This window comes from Homalodisca vitripennis, chromosome 4 (assembly GCF_021130785.1).
Source record: "Homalodisca vitripennis isolate AUS2020 chromosome 4, UT_GWSS_2.1, whole genome shotgun sequence".
In the NCBI taxonomy this organism is placed as follows: Eukaryota; Metazoa; Arthropoda; class Insecta; order Hemiptera; family Cicadellidae; genus Homalodisca; species Homalodisca vitripennis.
In genome coordinates this window covers 157,086,570-157,108,083 of record NC_060210.1, presented here as the reverse complement: position 1 = coordinate 157,108,083, position 21,514 = coordinate 157,086,570, and the positions used below count along the sequence as shown (strand labels likewise).

The following is a 21,514-nucleotide window of genomic DNA, read 5'->3' as shown; positions in this document are numbered from 1 at the left end:
TGCAATTTTGTACATGAAACAGCTCGGTAACTTGTTTATCGTACTTACACAAATACTGCAACGGCAGTAGTCAGGTGTTTTACTCATGCAGGGATATTCTTGAGAAAATATTTGAAAACTTACCACGTAACGTGTTATATTTGTATATCATACATTTATCGATACCATTCACTAGACAGAAAACCGTACATATTGATGTAGGTATTCTTTTTTATAACGTGTGTGCAAATAGATAGGTGATGATGGATGGTTACATTTTAGAAAGAGTTGACCAGAAGCTTTTGACCTTATAGTAAAGAATAAAATAGGCTTGATCAGGTGTTAGTGTCTTGAAGATAAAAAATGAAACTCTCCTAATTTAATCTTAGGGTGTAGGCTCCATAATAACACTGTGTTTATGTTAGTGTTAAGTATTTTGCCAGTTCATTATTGATAAATGTATTTAAAAAAAAAATTTAATTATAAGGTTGATTGACCATCTAATATTAGGTGAACAATTTGGAAACAGGTGAAAATAGTTATACTACATAAAATTAAGCCAAATTTTAAGAATTAAAAAGCAGACAAAATACAAGTAAAAAAACTAAATATTTTATACAAATAAATATATTATGGTGCTTTATATTTGTTTAAATCCAAGAAACGATAAAAATATTCAATAAAAAGAATTTACAATATAACACAAATCTAAGTAAAATACGTGTGTATGTTTTTTCAAACATAAAAAAGCGTTATTAATAATATAAACATTTAATACTTATTAAAAAACACTGTAAACACTATTAAAATTAGTTAAATAACTAAAATATTATTAAAATCTATTATAGAGCTAAATATATTGATAATTAACATACAAAATTAAATTATGTAGTTCCAATCACCATTATACGAAAATTATTGGATATATATCTTATATATATAAAAATCTTGAGTCACGATGTATGTTGCCAATAAACTCCAAAACGACTGAACCAATTTCAATTAAATTTCACATGTATCCGTAATTTAGTCTAACTTAGAAGATAGGATAGTTATTATCTGAATTATTCGCTTATGTCGTGAATATAAACGAATAAAATTAAGAAAAGTTTTCAAAGCGCCTGCACATTATAACCTGCAATTACGAGATAGATACGTATATTAAAGAGTGAAACACTATTTGAAGGCGCTAACTTATGATGTATAATTGTCTAAACTAAATTTTTGGTTGAACTTAAAGGTTGAGTGGTAGACCACTTTGTAATAAAATACATTATGCATGTACAATACATTTTTGACATATTTTCTTGATCGTGACATCAAGGTAAAATCTACATCGGGGTTGGAAATATAATTTACTTCAACCAGAAATGCTCATACGCGGGCAAAACTTACGAAAAGCGTGCGAAGCCGCGGGAAACAGCTAGTATATATATATATATATATATATATATATATATATATATATATATATATATATATATTATATATATTAACAAACAAAGTATTTTACAGTAACGTACATGTCGTAACTACCTGTTACAAGACTATCGCGTAGTATAGTAGTTATATTTCTATAATTCAACACCACCATTCGGTTGGATTAGGTATCTATTTAGATGAACCAAGAGGTAAGTAAGGCTAGATCCCAAAGAATTTCACTAGGCAATCACAATACAACTACACTTATTGGTATTAAAAAAATTAAGTGCACAGATTAATATAACAATTGAAATGTGTGGGTAATCGCAAACGGAAATACTTGCAAATTCGAGGTACTGTTGTGGGCTACATTTAACCGAGATAAGGGAAATAAAGCTGTATTAGCCCTAAATAAACCGACACAACGGAGTGTCGACGGACTGAACAGAAAGTACGAAAAACTTAACAATGCAATCCAACAAAGTATCATCACATTGTGTTACTACCTTACATGATGCGAGACCTACTTAGACTGATACTCTGCAATTTTCTCTTTTCCATTATAATTAATCATAAGACCAATGTAAACATTTTAGAAATTTAGTTTTACCTCTAATTTTGAATGTTTTACCCCAAAATCAATACAGTCGTTACTTGGATCAAGAGGAATGAACACAGGTACCAAGTGTCAAGTTTCTAGAATCCTGCTATCAAGAGTTGTATTATGGACTGATAGGCGACTGTACGATTTTAACAAGGCCCTGCCGTGTTCTTATGCATATAACTTTTCAAATTCATCTGTAATGTTGTTGTGCTGTTTACTTCCCCCCACATTAAGCACTCTGGTTTATTGACAAACTATTCTCAAGGCGATCAACTTTCAAGCTCCACTTCTAGAAGAAAACAATACTTACCAGAAATAATAAAAAGTGGATGCGCTGGCAGCGTGGGACGGCGCGGCGCGGCGGTGTCGTATATCCTCCAGTAACGCGAGACACAACACTACACAGGAGGCACCGGGGAGGCTGGACTACTGACACTGACTGGGCCGGCTCGGGAACCAGTTCCCAAGTGGGTCACATCACCTCCACGGCCCGATATGGGTGCAAATACTGCAGCGACCTGACCTTACATCACCGGTCAAGGTGGCGGACGCAGGGTCGACGCACCAGATCGACACGCGTTGCATCAGAATGAGAGCTTTGTTCTGGCCCGGTCACTGTTACACAATACGATATCTCTGCACTCTTGCAGAATAACTGTCGCCGAGCCCCGAGCCACAATTATTGCGATGTAGGTCTGGGTCAACCCAATCCGCAGTGCAATAGCGACCCCTTTACTTGAATTGCTCGTTGATCACTTTTTTCTGTGACATTGGTTTTTCTTAGACTCTAAAATCTTTTTATACGATAAATAACGAATGAATACATGCTTACAATTTACAAGAGAATATTACGTAATAACCGAAGTTAATTTTTATTACTGTATAGACAGACTGGGTTTTATCAGGCCAAGACAGAAGAATCAAGGACTCATAGGCTACAATTTAATGTTCTTTCTCAAAAGTATAATGTTGGCAATAATAATATTGTATTCTCGCATTTTCGCACAATCACTAGGTGAAAAGACAAATAAATATTAACTAATAATAATTCAACGAACCATTGGCTCTGTTTGCTACAATTTGAGCAAGTCCGTTTTACACTGGAGGTCACAACACTGGTTAAGAAGAAAATTGCAATGCTAATTAATGTACGTACTGGTAGAACTTAAATGTGTGATACACCCAATATCCTCTCCAAAGATGTCGATAGGTTAACACCACACAGTCGCCAGCGTCCACGCCTCCAAAGTGGGTCCTACACACGTGACGCTGGAGGCGTTGAGTGTTGTAGAAGACGTTCAAACTACTTTCAATTTCCAATTCAGTAACGTGGACGCAAGTTTTTAGAGTAATGTCCACTCTGGACGTTCCAAGCAAAACACCCTTTAACAATTTTGATTGCGGCAGGCGCCCTAGTGCGCTTCCTGTCGTGACAATACGTATCATATTCACTCAGTAGACCGGCAGTGAAGACTGAAAATGCTGACGAAACATCCTTTTAGTGAATTTGGCCTCACATCACTTCTGTGAAAAGTAATAAAGTCTGTGATTTTCCAAGACGCGAGTATTCATATGAATTTTATTAAGTATACTAAATTGAAACTTCAGCAGAAACTGCGATATGTATGGTATTCGTCCACCCATTCCACGTGGTTGAATCGAATTATTTGTTAAGGATTGGGTTTGTAGCTATACATCCATACTTAATACCATCCATTTCTTATAATATAATCTTTCCCCCGTCGCGTCGGTTACCAGATTCAGAAATGATCTCTGAACCGTGTGGGTTATTGAGTAATAAGCCATATGTGTCAAATGGACAATATCTATCCCAATTGAAATATACTCGTATTTTGATGATTTCCATTGTGGCAAACGTAAACTATTCAATTCCAAACTATAAGAGTTTCTTTTGATATTATAATAAAGTTAAAATTTAAACGCGTTGGGTAGATATTTTAGGAATCCTTGCACACTGGGGAGGACTAATTCTTTCCCTGTCTTTTTTCCAAAATCGAAGATCTGAAAAATGTTTGGAATTGTATGGAATGACGCGCTTTTACAACTCTAGTTGATGCAATACAAATTTCCCAGTTTGAATACAGTTTATTTAGAACATGGTACACGGTAAAATAAACAATACTTTTTAAACTGAAAAGACTACTCTTGTAAAAATAATCAGAGTTGAGTTTGACTTCATACATTCAACCAGCCACCATGAAAATTCACGTTTCATTACGAACTAATTAATCAGCTCCGTTTAATTAATTTAACTAACACAATTGTGTATATTCAATAGAACCTGAAATTCAGAGTGAATTGGTGAGAGTTTTTGACTGTAAAATTAATTTATAACTTTGGTGTTCGAATTATTCATTCATAATCACCCCTGTGCAACCCTCGACCTCATCAGTTTGTTTACTGGGGTGGCATGAATGGGTGGGGGATCGATGGAACACAAACATTGATACAATCTCACACGCTTGTGCACATACACACACATGCATATCACGGGGCTAATTACCTAACCTTGTGATAGTCCATTGCGATTTCTTTCTTAGAAACGGCAATAATTAGTAGGCTATCGTAATGAAATTCCGTTTTCAACGATAGGCATTTTCTTTTAATTGGTACCGGTACTCATTATTTTAACGGTCTGTTCAAAGATAATATAATGAATCATTTCATCACACTATAAACAACAACTAGTATTGTCAGAATTTACTTTACAAAAAGTATATAAAAGTTTGAAATTTACAAAAATATATATACAAATTAAAATTGTAGACTGTTACTTTTTCTACAAGATAGCTCATAGTATTGTACTATGCCATCCATTGTCCAGAGATTTTACAATTATTATTTACCAACAGTAATAATAATAATACTGTTTTATTTACCAACAGACACTGTTAAATTTCAATATCATCGAAAAATAGGTAAAAATTTAAAGCTAAAAGCACAAACTTTCACATCCCAATTTCTATACTGTTAGGAAAAGTAAATCCCTTCATCTGTTTAGTTTTGTTTGACGATTAATCCGTGAAGTTTACGTGTAATGGGATAATAAAGTCGGCAGCGGGCGTTCTTAACAAAGCTGTTGCTAAATGAGTACAATAACTTACCCACTAGCAAGGACGCTTGTTAAGGAAAGATTATAACTTATTAGATTATACCGAAACACTTGAAGGCTGTTAGTGTTAGTGAGCTGGCGAAGGAGATAAGACGTGTTAGTGGTCTGAAGCACGCGAGGCGGTCCTTAGTGAAGTCATGCTAAGAATTCTATACAGAGGTGTGTTTTTCTGTATTAGGGCTGAAGGTTATAAGCGTCATCAGATTCTTCACCTTTGCAAAGTGGTTTATTACGAATAACGTACTGAATATGTGTAAACACGTGTGTTGCCATCGTTCAGTGAAACAAAAAATCAGCAAAACTACGTTTCAAGATCTGCGTTTCAATTTTTAATTTTATCTCTTCTTCGGGTAAATAACTAACCTAATACATAATCACACACTAGGTTAAAATAAAAAAATCATACCAGAGCGTTGTGACACGCCTGTCAGGAATCACACACAACCACCTTGTTGTGTGTCAACTGCACTAACTCTAAAACATGCACTTAATAAAAAATTATACACAACACTAATCATTATATTTATTTAATTATTGATAATGATTAGTGTTGTGTATAGTTTTTTATTAAGTGTCTGTTTTAGAGTTAGTGAAGTTGACAAAAGCATGGTGGTTGTGATTCCTGACAGGCGTGCCACAAACGCTCAGGTATGATTTGTTTATTTTAACCTAACTAGGTTATAAAATTACAAACTTGTAATTATGTATTAGGTTAGTTATTTACCTGAAGATAAAGTCAGATTGCAGATCTCGAAAGTAGTGTTCCTGATTTTTTGTTTCACTGAACAATGGCAAATGTCCAGAAAATCCCGTTTCCTTCACAATCCTTCCATCGTCAAAAATAAACTTCAAACAAAGAAGTAATCTCTGAATCTCACTTTTATCTCGATGAAATCCGAAAGCTCTTTTCGTGATCGATTACCTTGATAATGAAAGTATTTGAATAATGAAAGTGTGTAGGTACTGAATTCCACCAAAAGACCCAATATTGTTTGTATTGTTGTATTTTAATATTGTATTAATATTACTAATAAATAAAGGAGCTGTTCTCTACGCCAATGGCCACCATCGGATTATAGAATCATCTAAACATTGGCATTGAATTTTCCAATTTTAATGTCATGTGAACGCGTCGCCGTAGTTGATATTAAACCATTAGCATTTTCATTTTTTAATAAGATGCTCACAATATACGATCTGATTTGAGGAATCCCTATTACACAATAGAATAAAAATAACGTTGTTCTTTAGCGTTCTATCATACTAGTTGGGAGCGGTGAATAATCCAGATTCCGAGAACAGCTGACCGCAGCTACAACACACAACAGCTGACTGAGTCATTGGGACAGCAGCGCCGCGCCGTGGCCGCCCACCGTGTCGATTCGTGACGTCACAACTGTTACGACACTCTTAACGGCCGTTCCTTTGCCATTAGAGCCATTATTAACATCTTACAGAACTGCTTTCTGTCCTTATTTGTTATTACATATCACTGAGGGGCTATGTTGTAAACAGTCAGAGTATACTGTAAACAAAGATGTGGCTACTGTAGGCAGATCGCTACAAACCACTTTATGGTTCATTCAGTATTCAGTAACAATAAAATACAAATTATCCAACTTATTCCTTGCATGTTGAACAACTAATTTTAACTATGCTATAATGTTTTAGTTTTTTTTTAGATTTAACCACTATAATTTAAAAATGTTGAATTACACGTGATGTTTGACAACGAGAATTGATTTCCAATGAAAGTACAAATATTTGAATTTCGTATAACTTTTATATTTTACTTTAGGCGAATAAAATGTTATTCACCGTATTGGTTTGTTGCGATCACTTACAATGTAGGTACGCCAGACTACAAGTCGCATAACAAAGTTTGCGATTGGTGGGGACGCTCGCGGGATGTCACCGATATTAAGCAAATTAGGAAACTATAAATGACAAGCCAGTAAGACACTGCTTCTATCTGTCAAATGAATTTATGATGAACTGAACAAACACAATGAGTGTCACAAGGATCCCTTTACGGATCTTTGTTGTTTTATATATATATATATATATATATATATATATATATATATATATAATTGTTGGTGCTATCTATCGTGTACTGGAGGAACCACATCAATAATTTAAAAATCAGCTGCTCTGTGCGCCTTTTTCGGAAACAACTAAAGTGCTCTTTTCAAGTGTCGCACGTCTGACGTTATGTTGTTTGTGGATCATGCGAGTACATGTAGTTAAACCAAACTATGATGTGATTCATAATAAGAGTGTTTGTTTTATATGCATTTAAAACTGATGGTTACTGAAATCATGAGCTACTGACATTAGTACAAGCTGTGATAATGACAATCGTTGTACAAGTGTAACTAAAGTGTCTGGTCTGTATTTGATAGAAGCAAACAAAAAGGTTATCATAAATGAACTAACAAGTTTTAATGCAAGAGAAATGTTACCGAGATGAGAAAACACAAGGGTGAGTCCTATTAATAAAATAACTTTGTAATAGAAAGAACAGATGTAAATCCATATCAAAATTAACAATGTATCAAAGCTGGATCAGAGCAAGTTTTTCGACCATTCTGGGATATTGGTAGTAAAGATACTCAAGACCACATTGAAGTTCATTTCCGCGCGAGCTCTGTGAGCTATTGGAATGTTTAACAGTATTGTAAAGTTTCTTTAAATAAAGCATTTCTCTACTATCTGCTGTCATTCGTTAGAACCTTCAACAGTTACGAGAAAAACAGTGACTATCTCTAACTGAAAATATAAAATAAGTTTCGAGTGAACTTCTTTTGACGAATGGAAGAACCTTTTCCTAAATTTGTTACATATTTTCCCCTATGCGCATCCATACTTTTCAGCAAAAATTAAATGGAGGACAAGAGATTGCTGAAAAATTCAGAGAATTTTACTGAAAAAGATATGAGAGGTAAACAGCAACATGCCAGATAAAAGTATGAACATGGTTTGGAAAGTGAACGAAGAGCGCTGAGCCTCCATTCCATCCTCTAATTCCAGCCAATATACTATGATAATCCTGATATGATCGTGAACAACTTGGAAGCGTTAATCCCGTTTTTAGATGCAACTAAGCAAGATTGGTTTGAAAGAAATTATTTGAGACTTTAAAAGATAACAAAATATCTTGTTCAGTTCAGTTTGCTAATGTTATTATATTTTTAATAGTAGTTATCAATCTTAAATAGTTTTACTTTTATGTTTAATAATTTAAAACGAAAATTGTTAATAAAGGTGTTTAGTCCGCATTTTAAAAGGCTATCATTAATTTTACCTCGTAGTAAAAAGGGGGAATTTTTAATTCATATTATATTAATGATTATAGATGTAATCACTATTAAAAATTTATGGTACTGAATGAAATGATTCGAGAAAAATGAATTAATGTGTACGAGTAAGTAATCATAGCTAATAATTTTCAACTAATGACAAACCTTCAGATTACTTTTTCCTTAAAATACTAGTTTGCAAAAAGATGCCCTTATTCCACCCAGCTCTTCAATTACGAGGGTACAATGAAAGTCGAATTGTTTTCTCAACGACTTTCTGGTGGTATGTGGCACTTCCAATAGTCCGATAAGAAGTCTTGATCACAATAAGACAAAAAATATTTAAAATGGCGAGTTATCATGCCTGGATCCCTCTGGACCACCCGCTGTTTATTGGCAATAAGCGTCTCCTTGACGACATCCTGGCCAGATGAGAGACATTCACTGAGGGGATATGTACCATCATCGAACTTGATCTTGACTACGCAGAAATGAAGTTTCATCCAAATTTCAAATCCATAGAAGAAACGTCATTCTTGAAACAACTCTCAGTGATAGATTTCGTTAACGCGCAACCAAATCTCATTAAAGGGTATGCAGAGTAATCGAACTCGATCTTTCCTAGGTAGAAATAAAATTACATGCAAGATGCAACCATAGCTCAATTGGTTCTGGAAATAATCTGCGGACAGCGTACAGAAACATAGCCAGAAAGGAATGATGGCAGCCCCCTTAGTGTGTTGTAAAATATGCAATTCCAATAGACAATTCAAACGTTTCCGATATATTCTAAGGACAGTTAATCTTCGATAGCACTCAGCCAAAACCCAAGGTGGAACATGCACTAATTTCGAACTTGATGATCAGTATATAAAAATGAAGCTTCGAGCAAAATGTCGATTCGTTCTCGAAATATCGTGAGGATAGACAGACAGACAAAATAGTTATATACTTCGCTAACGCTCAGCTAATAAAACACCGAAATATATAAATTTATATTTATTATAACTAAACATAGGGCTCTAATGACATGTAAAAAACCATAAATAAATATATCACAAATAAGTATTATTTTTAGTTAGCAGAGAAGTTACAAACTCGTAATATCGATAGAACAATCTAAACACTATGCATAGCGATTTCCATGCCTCATTGTACCATGATGCATTCCCTAAATTAACTGTATATTCAATCTAGATTTAAATAATTGTAAGTTAATACCAGTGTATTTTACGTAAAAGATTCAACACAGAATATAAAAACTTCGGTAGGTTGTCGGTTCAAAACCTACGAGAAGTTTTTTCGTCCTTTGGCTGAACTGTCGGTGAGATCAATCCGGAATTAGCCTCCGGACACGTCAGGGAGCCAATTGTCAACAGTTAGAGACCGAGTGACAAGTAACAAACAGACACGAGAGGCTGTTGAGATAAGGGCTCTCAGAGAGGAGATGTTAACCTCACCCTCTCCCTCTCTTCACCGCGCCGCGCCACGCCGCTATCGTCCTGAGTTCTCTGTAAATAGCGACGTCCTCCGTCTGCATTCCTCCCTCGAGTGGCTGAAACCAGAACAAACACGTACTAATGCCACACAAAATACTTTCGGAATATTTCTGACGTGTTCATCAAGGAGTGGGCCAAGCCCCGACACAGTCAGCGCGCCTCACACCTACGACAGCCACTGTCATTTGCATACAATTCCGAGACAGACTCCTCGCCTTCAGTCTTATAGGTAGCCAAGCCTTGTCGCGTGCCCTTCTCTTGGTGGCTCAAATAAAAATTACAACTGATTAAGCTGGCGAAGTAGTGGACCAAGCTCCGACACTGTCAGCGCGCCTCACACCTACGACAGCCACTGTCATTTGCATACAATTCCGAGACAGACTCCTCGCCATCAGTCTTATAGGTAGCCAAGCCTTGTCGCGTGCCCTTCTCTTGGTGGCTCAAATAAAAATTACAAATGATTAAGCTGGCAAAGGAGCGGACCAAGGCCCGACACTGTCAGCGCGCCTCACACCTACGACAACCACTGTCATTTGCATACAATTCCGATACAGACTCGTCGCCTTCAGTCCTCGAGTTAGCCGAGTCTTTTCGAGTGTCCTCCTCTAGTAGGCTCAGACAAACATTACAACTGAATAAGATGGCGAAGAGGACGTGGGAGAAAGACGGAACCTTAGAAATGCGAAAGAATACGAATTTCCTTAGCACACACAATGTAGGACTACTCTTAACGTAACAGTTTTAATGTTTATGTTCTTGAAGTGAAATGTTGAGAACGAAATTTTTGTATGAAAACACCTAACGTACAATTTAGTATACATACGAAGTATGAGTGCACTTTTATACAAATTTAGATTAACAGTGATGGTTTTATTAATCATTTGAAACAAAAAGGAAGAACTGGTAATTCACACAATACAGTACAACACAATATTTAGAACAGTGAAGTGGGCGATCACACGTGTCTGTAGGCACTATATTAAATCGCTTTAACACATTAACTATCGTAGTCGAGGAATCGATAAACGTCACTGATACACAAGGCAAGTGCGAGAACATTGAATCTTTCTTCCGCGAAGAAGTTTAAATAACTGCTAATATGAGACATATGGTGTTACATTTGATATTTAATTAAGGACCAGGGTCAGTTAAACTTCAATGTCTGTGTCAAAAGCTATCTTGGAAACAAGGTGACAAACGTGACGTAGCACGTGTAATAAGCATATTTTAAAACTCTTTATTTCCATTTTTGAGATAGGTTACGACATAATCTGTATGGGCACAGTTTTATTTTTTAGAAAGTTAAATTAACACAATGTATGCGAGATATAGAGGATCATACAATAATTAGGTTGTGCGACTTGATTCAGTTTGGCCATCTTTACTTCACACCGATATGTACATCTGTAGGTACTCGAACAATTCTATAGTCTGTCCAGAACGTTGGTCAATGATAGAATTATAGACGCTTTGCGTCTACACTCACACTAATACAGCTGACCGCCATAACCCATCTACTGCCTGCCCTGAGTCATCACCGAATACAATATCAAACAGCTGTTAACTATTTGTATTGTATTTAATGTATTTAAACAATACATTTTGAATATGTTATCTCTATAAAAATTAAGGAAAATACGTTAAAAGTGCGATATCTTAAAGTAATGGAATGATGATTTTTTTATAGCCGTATACATTTAAAAGTTGGTTGTAGTATTTCATAAATTAATAAAACTTTTTTTATTTCATGAAGATTTAATGCCTAATAAAATTAATAAAACTCAAAAGTGCACACTGGGAATACATGGACTGATTGTCAGGCCAGCCGGATCATTACGACTAAGAGTGAGCTGCTGAGGCGCTTCCTTCATGGGCCACCGCACTCCGAGCAGAGTATTGAACTACATCAATTTTTATAATCTATGGAATATTAGTAAATGCAATTAGTGCGTTACTGTAAATGTAGTTTTGTATATATATTACATTTTTGGCTGTCTCCAATATCAAGAACGTCATTTACTCACTTGAGTCAAACTTTCTTTAAAGAGTTGATGAAATGTAAATACAGGTTTTACATGGGTATTCTTTTTACTTCTCATAACTACATTTTTAACTTGTAATTAGGCAAATCTTTTGCAGCGTTGTTATTCACATTAAAGAAGTATTATTTCCGTATTGTTTGTACTTAGTTCATATTGCAAAACATTATTTTGATATGTGAACTCCTGTTAGTTATCACTGTGACTATGGTCTTGTAATCGTACACATAGTAAAAACGTAAAATGAACTTGGGTATATTACAGTAATACTTAGTTCATATTGCAAAACATTATTTTGATATGTGAACTCCTGTTAGTTATCACTGTGACTATGGTCTTGTAATCGTACACATAGTAAAAACGTAAAATGAACTTGGGTATATTACAGTAATACTTAGTTCATATTGCAAAACATTATTTTGATATGTGAACTCCTGTTAGTTATCACTGTGACTATGGTCTTGTTATCGTACACATAGTAAAAACGTAAAATGAACTTGGGTATATTACAGTAATAATTAGTTCAATTGAAAACATGCAGAAAAAGAAAAACTATAACCAAGGGCTATAAAAATTGTGAAATGATACATTTTAGCGATTCAAATTTTAATATATATATAGGTACTCACATCAACAGTAAATTGTAACGCAGAAAATTATATCGTTTTTTTTCTATTACTGCTTTGATTTACGCACATTAAAATTATGGTTTTACATATACTAGAGTATAGTAATAATTCTAAATTATCGTGTGAAGGACCAACGAACACACTTGTGTTGGTTGTAACACATAAATGTTACAACTCAGCCACGGTGTGAGTTAGGGATCAAACTTTGCCGTATAGAAAATTGTGTCGCAAACATTTAAATGCGTTTTAGAACACCTCATATTATTGCAACAGAGAACAGTTGATTCACGAAATAGTTGTCTGCTGGCTTTATTCAATAGTATTACTGGCTGGAGAATGTATAAATACCATAATACACTTCAGGTAGAGGTTCAGGAGTCTACTGACCACTGTTTTGATCTCTGAAATGTAGAAGCTGGTGTACGAGTATAGCTGAGTATAAACCTACTTTTAATTTACCTTAAAACGTCAATAACATACTTGTATAAAACGCAAGAGAACTTCGTAAGTGGTGCAGTTAATACATAAAATGTTGACACTCTTGTGGGACTACCATTATAATGGTACAAATAATTTGTATTTTGCGATTACGCATTAGTGTACTATGTTGTTTGCATAAGCCTTAAAAATGTAGAATTAAACCATCAAGAGGTGAACTGGAAAAGTAAAAAATGAAGAAGAGTGGAGTCTGGATTCAACAGCGCAAAAAATCTCTATCAGTAAATCTTATAGTTAACATGACTCATAGAGTCGAGACCTAAAGGGACCTTTTAATATTTATTGCCAGTACACAGTCTTTATATATTACACTCCAATTACAGAATGATAAACTTATTCGCTCATGTATAATAGTCCAATTAGCGAGACTGTACTATCTTGCTGCTAGCCAATGCGGTACCGCTCGGCAGCCGTTCGTCAAGACAAATTTCAAACAGATTTGCCGTTATAGACATAGCCCACAGAAGAGTGGAAAGAGGCACAGTACTGGTTTTGTTCTTGCATTTACATGACAAATAGTAGCTGGCACTTTGCATTCACCAGTCTTACTTGCACGCGGAAATATGTAAATAACGAGACATTGTTATTTTCTGAAAGTTGTGATCTTATTGTTTAATGTAAATCTACAATTTACGCGGCCTACGTGTGTTTTCATCAAATTGTAAAATTTCTACAATATCACATATTGTAATATATTTGACATAAATATTTTCGCAATTGTTAAGTCTTTCACAGACAGTTCGAAACATAGCTCAGGATACTCCACTGTTAAACTAATATCCACTTGACAGTTGATAACTGGGATAGTGCTGTTTCAGAAACCGGGAGTAGAAACTTTGTGATCAGTGAAAACTCTAGGCTCCAGAGGCTAGAGTAAACAGATGGATAGCCTTGGACACGCCGGCAAACATAGAGTACAGAACATCCGCACATTGTCTATTGTTTTAGAGGTTCATTCAACGTGTGTGTGTCATGTATGGAATTATAATATCTATGCAGAAACAGCAATATTTTTGTTTTGTGATGTGAAGATCGTTGTAGTTTTTTCCATGGACGTTGAACAACTCATTGACAAATATAGTTTTTTTTTTATTTGATAAGGATTTCCGATATTATAACATGAAAGCATATATTATTTCTGTTATTTATTGCATGTTCTTTATTTCTTAAGTAAATTCGTACCAACCTCAGCAAATTTAGAGGTACCAGTAAACATAGCGAAGCGGAAATAAAGAATGACTTTTTTATTGAAAGAAATATAATTAAAGTTTTATCGCATAATGAATCGAGTAACATGGATATATATCTACGTTCGTACTCGTGCTGACAAATCTTTGAAATATTGCCATAGGTTAACTTGTGTTAAACTATACAATGTAAATTGGAGAAAACTACTTACATGAAATATTTAATTTCATACGTTTTTAACCAACGAACTGTTTGAAACTTTTTACTTTTTCAACTAATGTAACATTTTCACCTTTACAAAGTTTTTTTACATTAAAAACTTGAAATATAAAAACACTAATTATTTATTGATAAAAATCTTTATCGGCTCACTACAAAAATCACTGCAAATAATATTAAATCAAACCAAAAATTTAAATAAATTAATAATATTTAACATTTTTCAGGATTTTCTGAACAAACATTTTGGCTGTATAATACTGGTGAAATACATAATAGTTCACATAAAACAACTTACCAACTCTCGAATAAAAAATGATATTATATCGCACTCCTTGTACACAGCACACTCGCCACGGATGATACTGCAGTGGACGCGGGAGAAACGACAGCAGCGCGCCCAGCGAGCGACTGACTGACAACTGACAGGTACTGGTCTCCTGACAGTAGACAGTCACGTGGTCTCTCTCGTAACTGGACTGACATTGTGGCGTGACCTGGCCTGCAGCCACCTACACCGCAGAACTGTCTATCTACATGTTTGCTACTAATAAGAGAAAACAGGAATTTTCTTCAGATAAGCATATCCTGATGAGAAAGTCTGCCACTTCTGAGAAATGTATGTGTCATTAACTCTCATTTTGTTTTTTATAATTGATGTCCACGTTTTTTTTATTTAATGCAACACAAAAAGTCTTACTATTAAATAACACGAATGCACATAGTTCAATTTTAACAAGCAAACAGTTGTTACCCGCGGCTCTCGAAATTGTCCAAATCGAAGTCCTTATAGGCGTACTAATTAGTAAAAACACATAATGTAATATGAAGTTGACATACATGAGGTACATATTTCGGTGTACATTGTTTCAGAGGATCACAGTAATCAGACTCTTTTATATTGTGTACGAGCATTTCTGGTTCTAATTAATTATCTTTCAGACGATATAACTGAGTTTGCCTTATTGCTCAGATTAAGAAAATATATATACATAAGTAGGATTGAGAAATGCGGTCTACGAAGAAATCCTAATTACATCCGGTATAAGGGAGAAATCCTAAGTTCATTCAGTTTTATGTTATAGAAGTCTTGTTTCTCAGGCGGTAATCTGGAAAAGAATGGACCGTTGAGACATGTTAATGTTCATTTCTCTGTTTCCCATCACTGTGGAAATGCCACTTCACAATGTCAAGGAAGCCCACCAGTTTCGAGTAACGTATATGAAAATATTCATATCTTTGATCATTACGGTTGGTTTTATAACAACATTAAATGGTATTTAAAATGCAATAGATGTTTTAAATTCATCACTGACGCAATCTGGAGTAAAGGTTAGATATTAAATTTCTCTTTGCTACCTGTACCATTACTGATCAAGCACTGTTCTAAAATTAAAATTTAAAATGTTTTTAGCGTCTGACGAACTTCAAACTGAAAGTGTCAACAGCTGTTTAGTGTCTGTATAACTTGGTTTATGAAACATAAATACTTACTTTTTTTGTATTAAGTTTTACTCAGCTGATATTTGTTTTAAATTGTTGATTCACACCTGATGATGGCATCTTCGATGTCGAAAGGCCTCGTGTTAAAATATAAAAATTATTGGAGAATTGTGAGTTTTCTTCTACAAAATAATAGAAAATTGATATTTTCAATAAGAAGAGCTCCTCCTCCTTCATAAATACTTACATTTTTTCCTAATTCTAAAATATCCTAGGCAACCTTTGCTATCTTTCTCTTCATATAAACCTTCCTCGGACTTCAAAGAATATTTTACAAAAAAATTAGCTGAATTGGTCTAACTGAATTGGTTTTCTCTAGATTACCGCTTAGCAACATATTTAGCGATTCAGTTATATTTATAAGATTATTTTCGTTTTAAATGTAACACAGTTCCTTTTAATTTAATTTAAAACTCTATCATATGGCGAGGAAGGGATGAACGAGAAAGGGCTAACCCTATAAATAAAAGAGGATACGGACAAAGGAGGAGAAGTGGAAGTTCTTACTCTTGTAAACGGAATGGCGGATTGACGAGTAGGCTATACCTGAGCAACCGTAACTGCAGTAGTTGCGGTTGTCATATTACACCTGCTAAGTTCATATGGTTAGATTATACGTGTAATTGCGTCATTGTTGCAAGGATTAGTCACTACAGTGTGTTTCAGGGATGACTATTACTAGGTGAAACAAGAAGGCTGCAGGCGTTGTGCAGACATGTATAAATAAAATGAGTAGGAAAAATCGTAAGGTAACAAGAATCAATGTTTCTACTTATTACTCGTACTACTAATCCTTCCCCGGTTACAATTTATTGATCTTTCTTAACTTTTTAAAATTGTTTTCTGTGGTTAAAGGGATTTGAATGCTTTGATTTTAACTAGAGACAGAATTTTAAATTATTAAAAAATAATTTTTATATTATACTCACCATCTGAGAAGAAGTCTTGGGTCGGCGGTGCAAGTCCGCTGCCTTCTGTCCGGCTGAAACAAGAAATTCCAATTACACTACAATAAACTATCATCTGCTGTAACAAGTGATTGTGTAACAAGATTCTTCAGCACGCTGGCCACAGGAATGACTATCGTCAGGACTGCAGACAAACAAGGCTCTGTCGCGTCGTGCGGTTTCAGCCGGCAGTCCAAATATGATGGATTTAAATTTAAACAACGGTGTAATATTCTGATATGTGTAAAGTAATTACTGGACCAATTTTTGTATTTCCATTTCGGCTGTTGTTTTTAAAATTATATATTTATAGTATGACACTGAGTACTAAAATGTCAATAACCTGGAAATATTAAAAGTCAGTACCGGTAATAGTAAACTCTAAAAAGTCTCTTTTAATAGGATTTTAAATTCATAAAGGTAAACATTTATCAATCATGTCAAAGACAACCTGCAGGATTTTATTGCCTACTAATAAAAGAATTGCTTTCGCAACAGTGTGCGAGAAAAATTGTTTTTACTACCCCAAAATCTTGCCTTGCGTTATCTTTAAGTTACAAATTTAGCCTTCAGTTGATGCTAAAATTTAATCTAACTATTGCCCTTACTGAGAATTTCTAACAGAAGATCTGTATTCAGTAAAATTCCGACTTCCAATCTTAAGAGGGTACGCTGGTTAGCTGCTAAGCGTGCAAGTGAGGTTCCGCAACATGGGGATAAAGTTTAAAACTGTGTTATAAATAGAAACTCATCTCAAATCCATAAATTTTTCACTTCAGAGACTTAGATTATCGTGTAATGTTAATGAACTCTTAAAACACGATTATCTGTTAATATTAATCGTTTATGATTAAAATACGATAAATATTAGCAGAAAATAGTATTTTCGACAATTTAGTAGCATTAAGAAACTAAAATCAAAACTTCTGAATTGAAAAATTTAGTGATTTGAAACGGGCTCCTATTTATACCGTAGCTGTAAACTGTAGCACCAGGTTAAAAGTGGAGTCTCCAATGCGCGGCCGGCAGCTGACTAGAGTTCCCTTTTAAACCTTCATTTATAAACTGGTTTTTAAGTAGCTTAATATAGTGTGGCACATCTGCAAATGAATACAATTTCCTGTTGCATCAAAGGTATTATGGAAATAATTTTTGTTACAACTCAGATTGAAAAGCCTTTCGAAAGAATACTGCAGCCACACAATCGGAAATAACATTATTTCCGAATTCCGCTTTGTTAAAGTTGTATAGTGTTATCCAACAGGCAGTGTTAATGGATAGACTGCTTGTAGTCCTCTAGCCACAACAATCTGGAATTTTGAAAACGGGCCTAATGTCTAGCCCAGCGTGATGGGAAATCCTGCAATCAACGTTCATTTCGTCAAAAGTGAGTACATCATGCATAGTACTAGAAAGTATTTTAAATATTTGTAACTCAGGGTGTTACTATCACTCTGAAATCCATGGTCAATTTTACTTTTGAAAGTCATACGAATTACAGAGAATTATGGTAATTTGTGGATCACAGTATTACTTTCGATATGTCCTTATAGTTCAATTTCATTTCTTTATTTGATATTTTTTTAATTCCTCTGATCTGATTTTTTGAATAGATCTTTTAGGTACTTTCATAAAATAATCTGAGATTAACATCAATCTTCTAAATGTCTTCACTTTCTTTGTATTTCTCTTTTCCAAAACTTTGAATATGTGTTTAATTTGTTATTTTTAATTTTAAATTTGGTTTCATGTTGTCGCTTTTGGACTGCCTGTTATTGACTCATCGTATACTTATTTTTTATAAATTTTCATAGCAGCTAAAACAATTCTGGCTCTTATATCATTATTGCTTACACGGCTGCAGCCAAGATGAAATGCGCGGTGGAGCTCCTCTTAGTACAAAGAAGATTTCGTCGTAATTCCAAGACCCTAATTGCGTTTTATTTCCTGGAACTGATTCATCTTGCTCCAGAGAGCCTCTGTATTGTACAGTATATCTCTGAAATTATAACTTCTAAAGCACGTGGCACATATTACCTACCAAGCATTATTGGGATAACCCACGTATTAGCTGTATAGAACCATGAGCCGGACCATCACGAATCATGTTAAAAACTATATCAGAATTTTGTACTCTTTTTTGTACCACAAAAATAAAAATGTGTACCAATAACTAACAACAATTTATCACTAACAACTTATATATTGTCCCGAGCCATTATTTGACTGGTACAAAAATAAAAAGTGGGGGTACAAAACTGGTCCAAAAATATGGTGTAGTTTATTTTAATTTATGACAAAGTTGTGTTTTTATAACGTAGATCTGTGAGCCGGCTTTTAAATAGTTAATAACGTTTTTTCAGTGATTATTACACAATTTTATTTTTGTTGCACAAAAAGAATTTAAAATTCCGATATAGTTTGTAAAATGATTCGTGATGGTCGGCTCACAGTTATATACAGCTCGTATTATTTAACCCAGATTCTAGCAAGGTTAAGCCTCCAGGAGGGCTTGTATGTTGAATATTAACTTGATGTTTGTCTGTGGGGAAGCGGCTTGGTGAATTTGGTAACTATATCCACCGCACCTCTCGAGTCTATCGTTTTTTAGCTTCATGTCTGTGGCAACTTCGGTCATTGGGAGCTCTCAAATCTGTGATGTCGTAAATCTCTGTAAGCTCCTAGTGATTAGCTCTCAGACTTTGAAGGCTTTTGGTTTCAGAAGCTTCCTGTCTCTCTATGAAGAATATGAATTCGGAGAGATACTTGTCACAGGAGGGAGAGCCGGTTCCCACTCTCTGGAGGCTTTACCTATTTGCTTCGCCTCAAGAGGCATTCAGAGTTTAGAACTTTTCGGAAAATCCCAGCTTTTGATCAGATCATTCTGCAGGCTTTTATAAGACGTGTGACCACGAAGTGTCACACCAAATGAATGTCAAGGTGAAGGCTTTGGCATTTGACTCCGCATGCCTCATAAATCATTAATTTGTCTATTTTTAGAGAATAGCTGTCACACCGTTCCTAAAGGCTTTCTCTACCAGTTATCCCTTTTTAGTGAAGAGAGCATGAACAATTGGAGGTGCTTTTCCTGATTCTCGCAGGAAATTCGAGTGTCTTCACTACCGGTTCCTATCGTCAAATTCCTCTTCAGTTCATCTCCACCTTATGACGTGATGATCATGTAAATACGTATTCGTCGGCGAAAAGCACACCCTGAATAAGTAAATGCAGGTTATTCACCCAGGAAGGTTCTAAGAAGATATGATTATATTTGACTTACGTTTGGTGGAGAACACAAGATGGTGTTTAAGTAACCAAAATCTTATTAATATAATCCTAAATAAACTTAATGGTATCAAATATGTTCTATAAGCAACACAAGAATCCAAGATCTGCCTCCGGATATTTCCTTCTCTTCGTCACCTGATTGCTATGTAAGTTCTACACCCATCACATGCCGTATTGAACGATACATACAAGAACCAACAACCTGTTATCAGTAGTGTAAAGGGTCGTGAAAGAGTGAATAGAATGCGTTCTTCACGAATTCTGATTGTTCATACAAACAAAAATATTAAGGTGATAAGAGGACACATGAGTCCAAAGCTTTGTACGAATGATGTGAATAGAACTGCGAACACGGTACTTGTTATATTAGCGAGGTAGTGTGAGAGGCGCAAGGAAATTCCTCCTCTTGGATGAGCATGGGGATTCATTTATTGACCAAGTCATGGTCTACCAATCTCGGAGTGTCAAACGGGGGTTTCAGAATACCTGACTATGAGTAGAATTTGACAGTGTTTGAAGTGCCTAGGTAATTCGTGTTAGACCAAACGATCTGTTATCGTTGACTTAGTTTAACTTCTTGTGAATACTGTTTTAGAGCCATGCTCCCTGTTGTGACATTTGAGATAGAGAACCATAGTCTATTATTTTTTTCTTGACGACTGACTCTTATATTTAGTCGAATTAATGTTTTCAGACAAATCTGAGTAAGGTAAAGCAATCTTTGCCAGAGCAGTGGTTTGCCTTCGATAGAGCCAAACGAAAATCTCTCTAGTCCCGACTGACTGACAGAGTAAGAAGACTAGGACACGTGCAACTCTCTCGTCCACTTTAAAAAAGTGTTTATTTCCCAGAGAAGGGGTTATTGTTGTCTACATTTAGAAAAAGGGATTGCCTCGGCGTGGAATTCAGGATCAAGATGGGATCAAGGGAGCTGAAAGAAACAAACTCCTACTTTACAAGTATACAGAATTGTGTACATTATATTGTAATTTGTTCTTATTTCAATACAAAAGTAATTTCTTACAGTCAGGTCTGACTCCCTATTACTATTCATCTCCCATTCATTCTTATTCACCATGTAAAGTAATTCAGTCATTCCTGTTCATTCACATCGACAGTACGTGCTTCGGTTTCAAAATGGACGTGGTTTCTACAGGATTTGCCTGCAGACTCTTTCCGCTTTCATATGCAACGGTGGACAAAAGCGCTAGTCTGGTGTTTGGATGTCTCCAAAGCTTGTTTCACTCGCTCTCTCTGGCTCTTA

The 21,514-nt window shown here is 35.1% G+C and overlaps 1 protein-coding gene across 3 annotated transcripts in view; it reads right to left on the bottom strand.

Annotated features, from left to right (window-relative positions):
* The window catches only part of LOC124360389 (protein sickie), a 195,822-nt gene that overhangs the window by 149,580 nt on the left and 24,728 nt on the right, over positions 1 to 21,514 (bottom strand). For all 3 annotated transcript variants that reach the window (XM_046813988.1, XM_046813989.1, XM_046813990.1), the window contains exon 3: positions 16,945 to 16,997. In XM_046813988.1, coding sequence (XP_046669944.1) covers positions 16,945 to 16,997 — 53 coding nt within the window. The remainder of the gene's footprint in view (positions 1 to 16,944; positions 16,998 to 21,514) is intronic.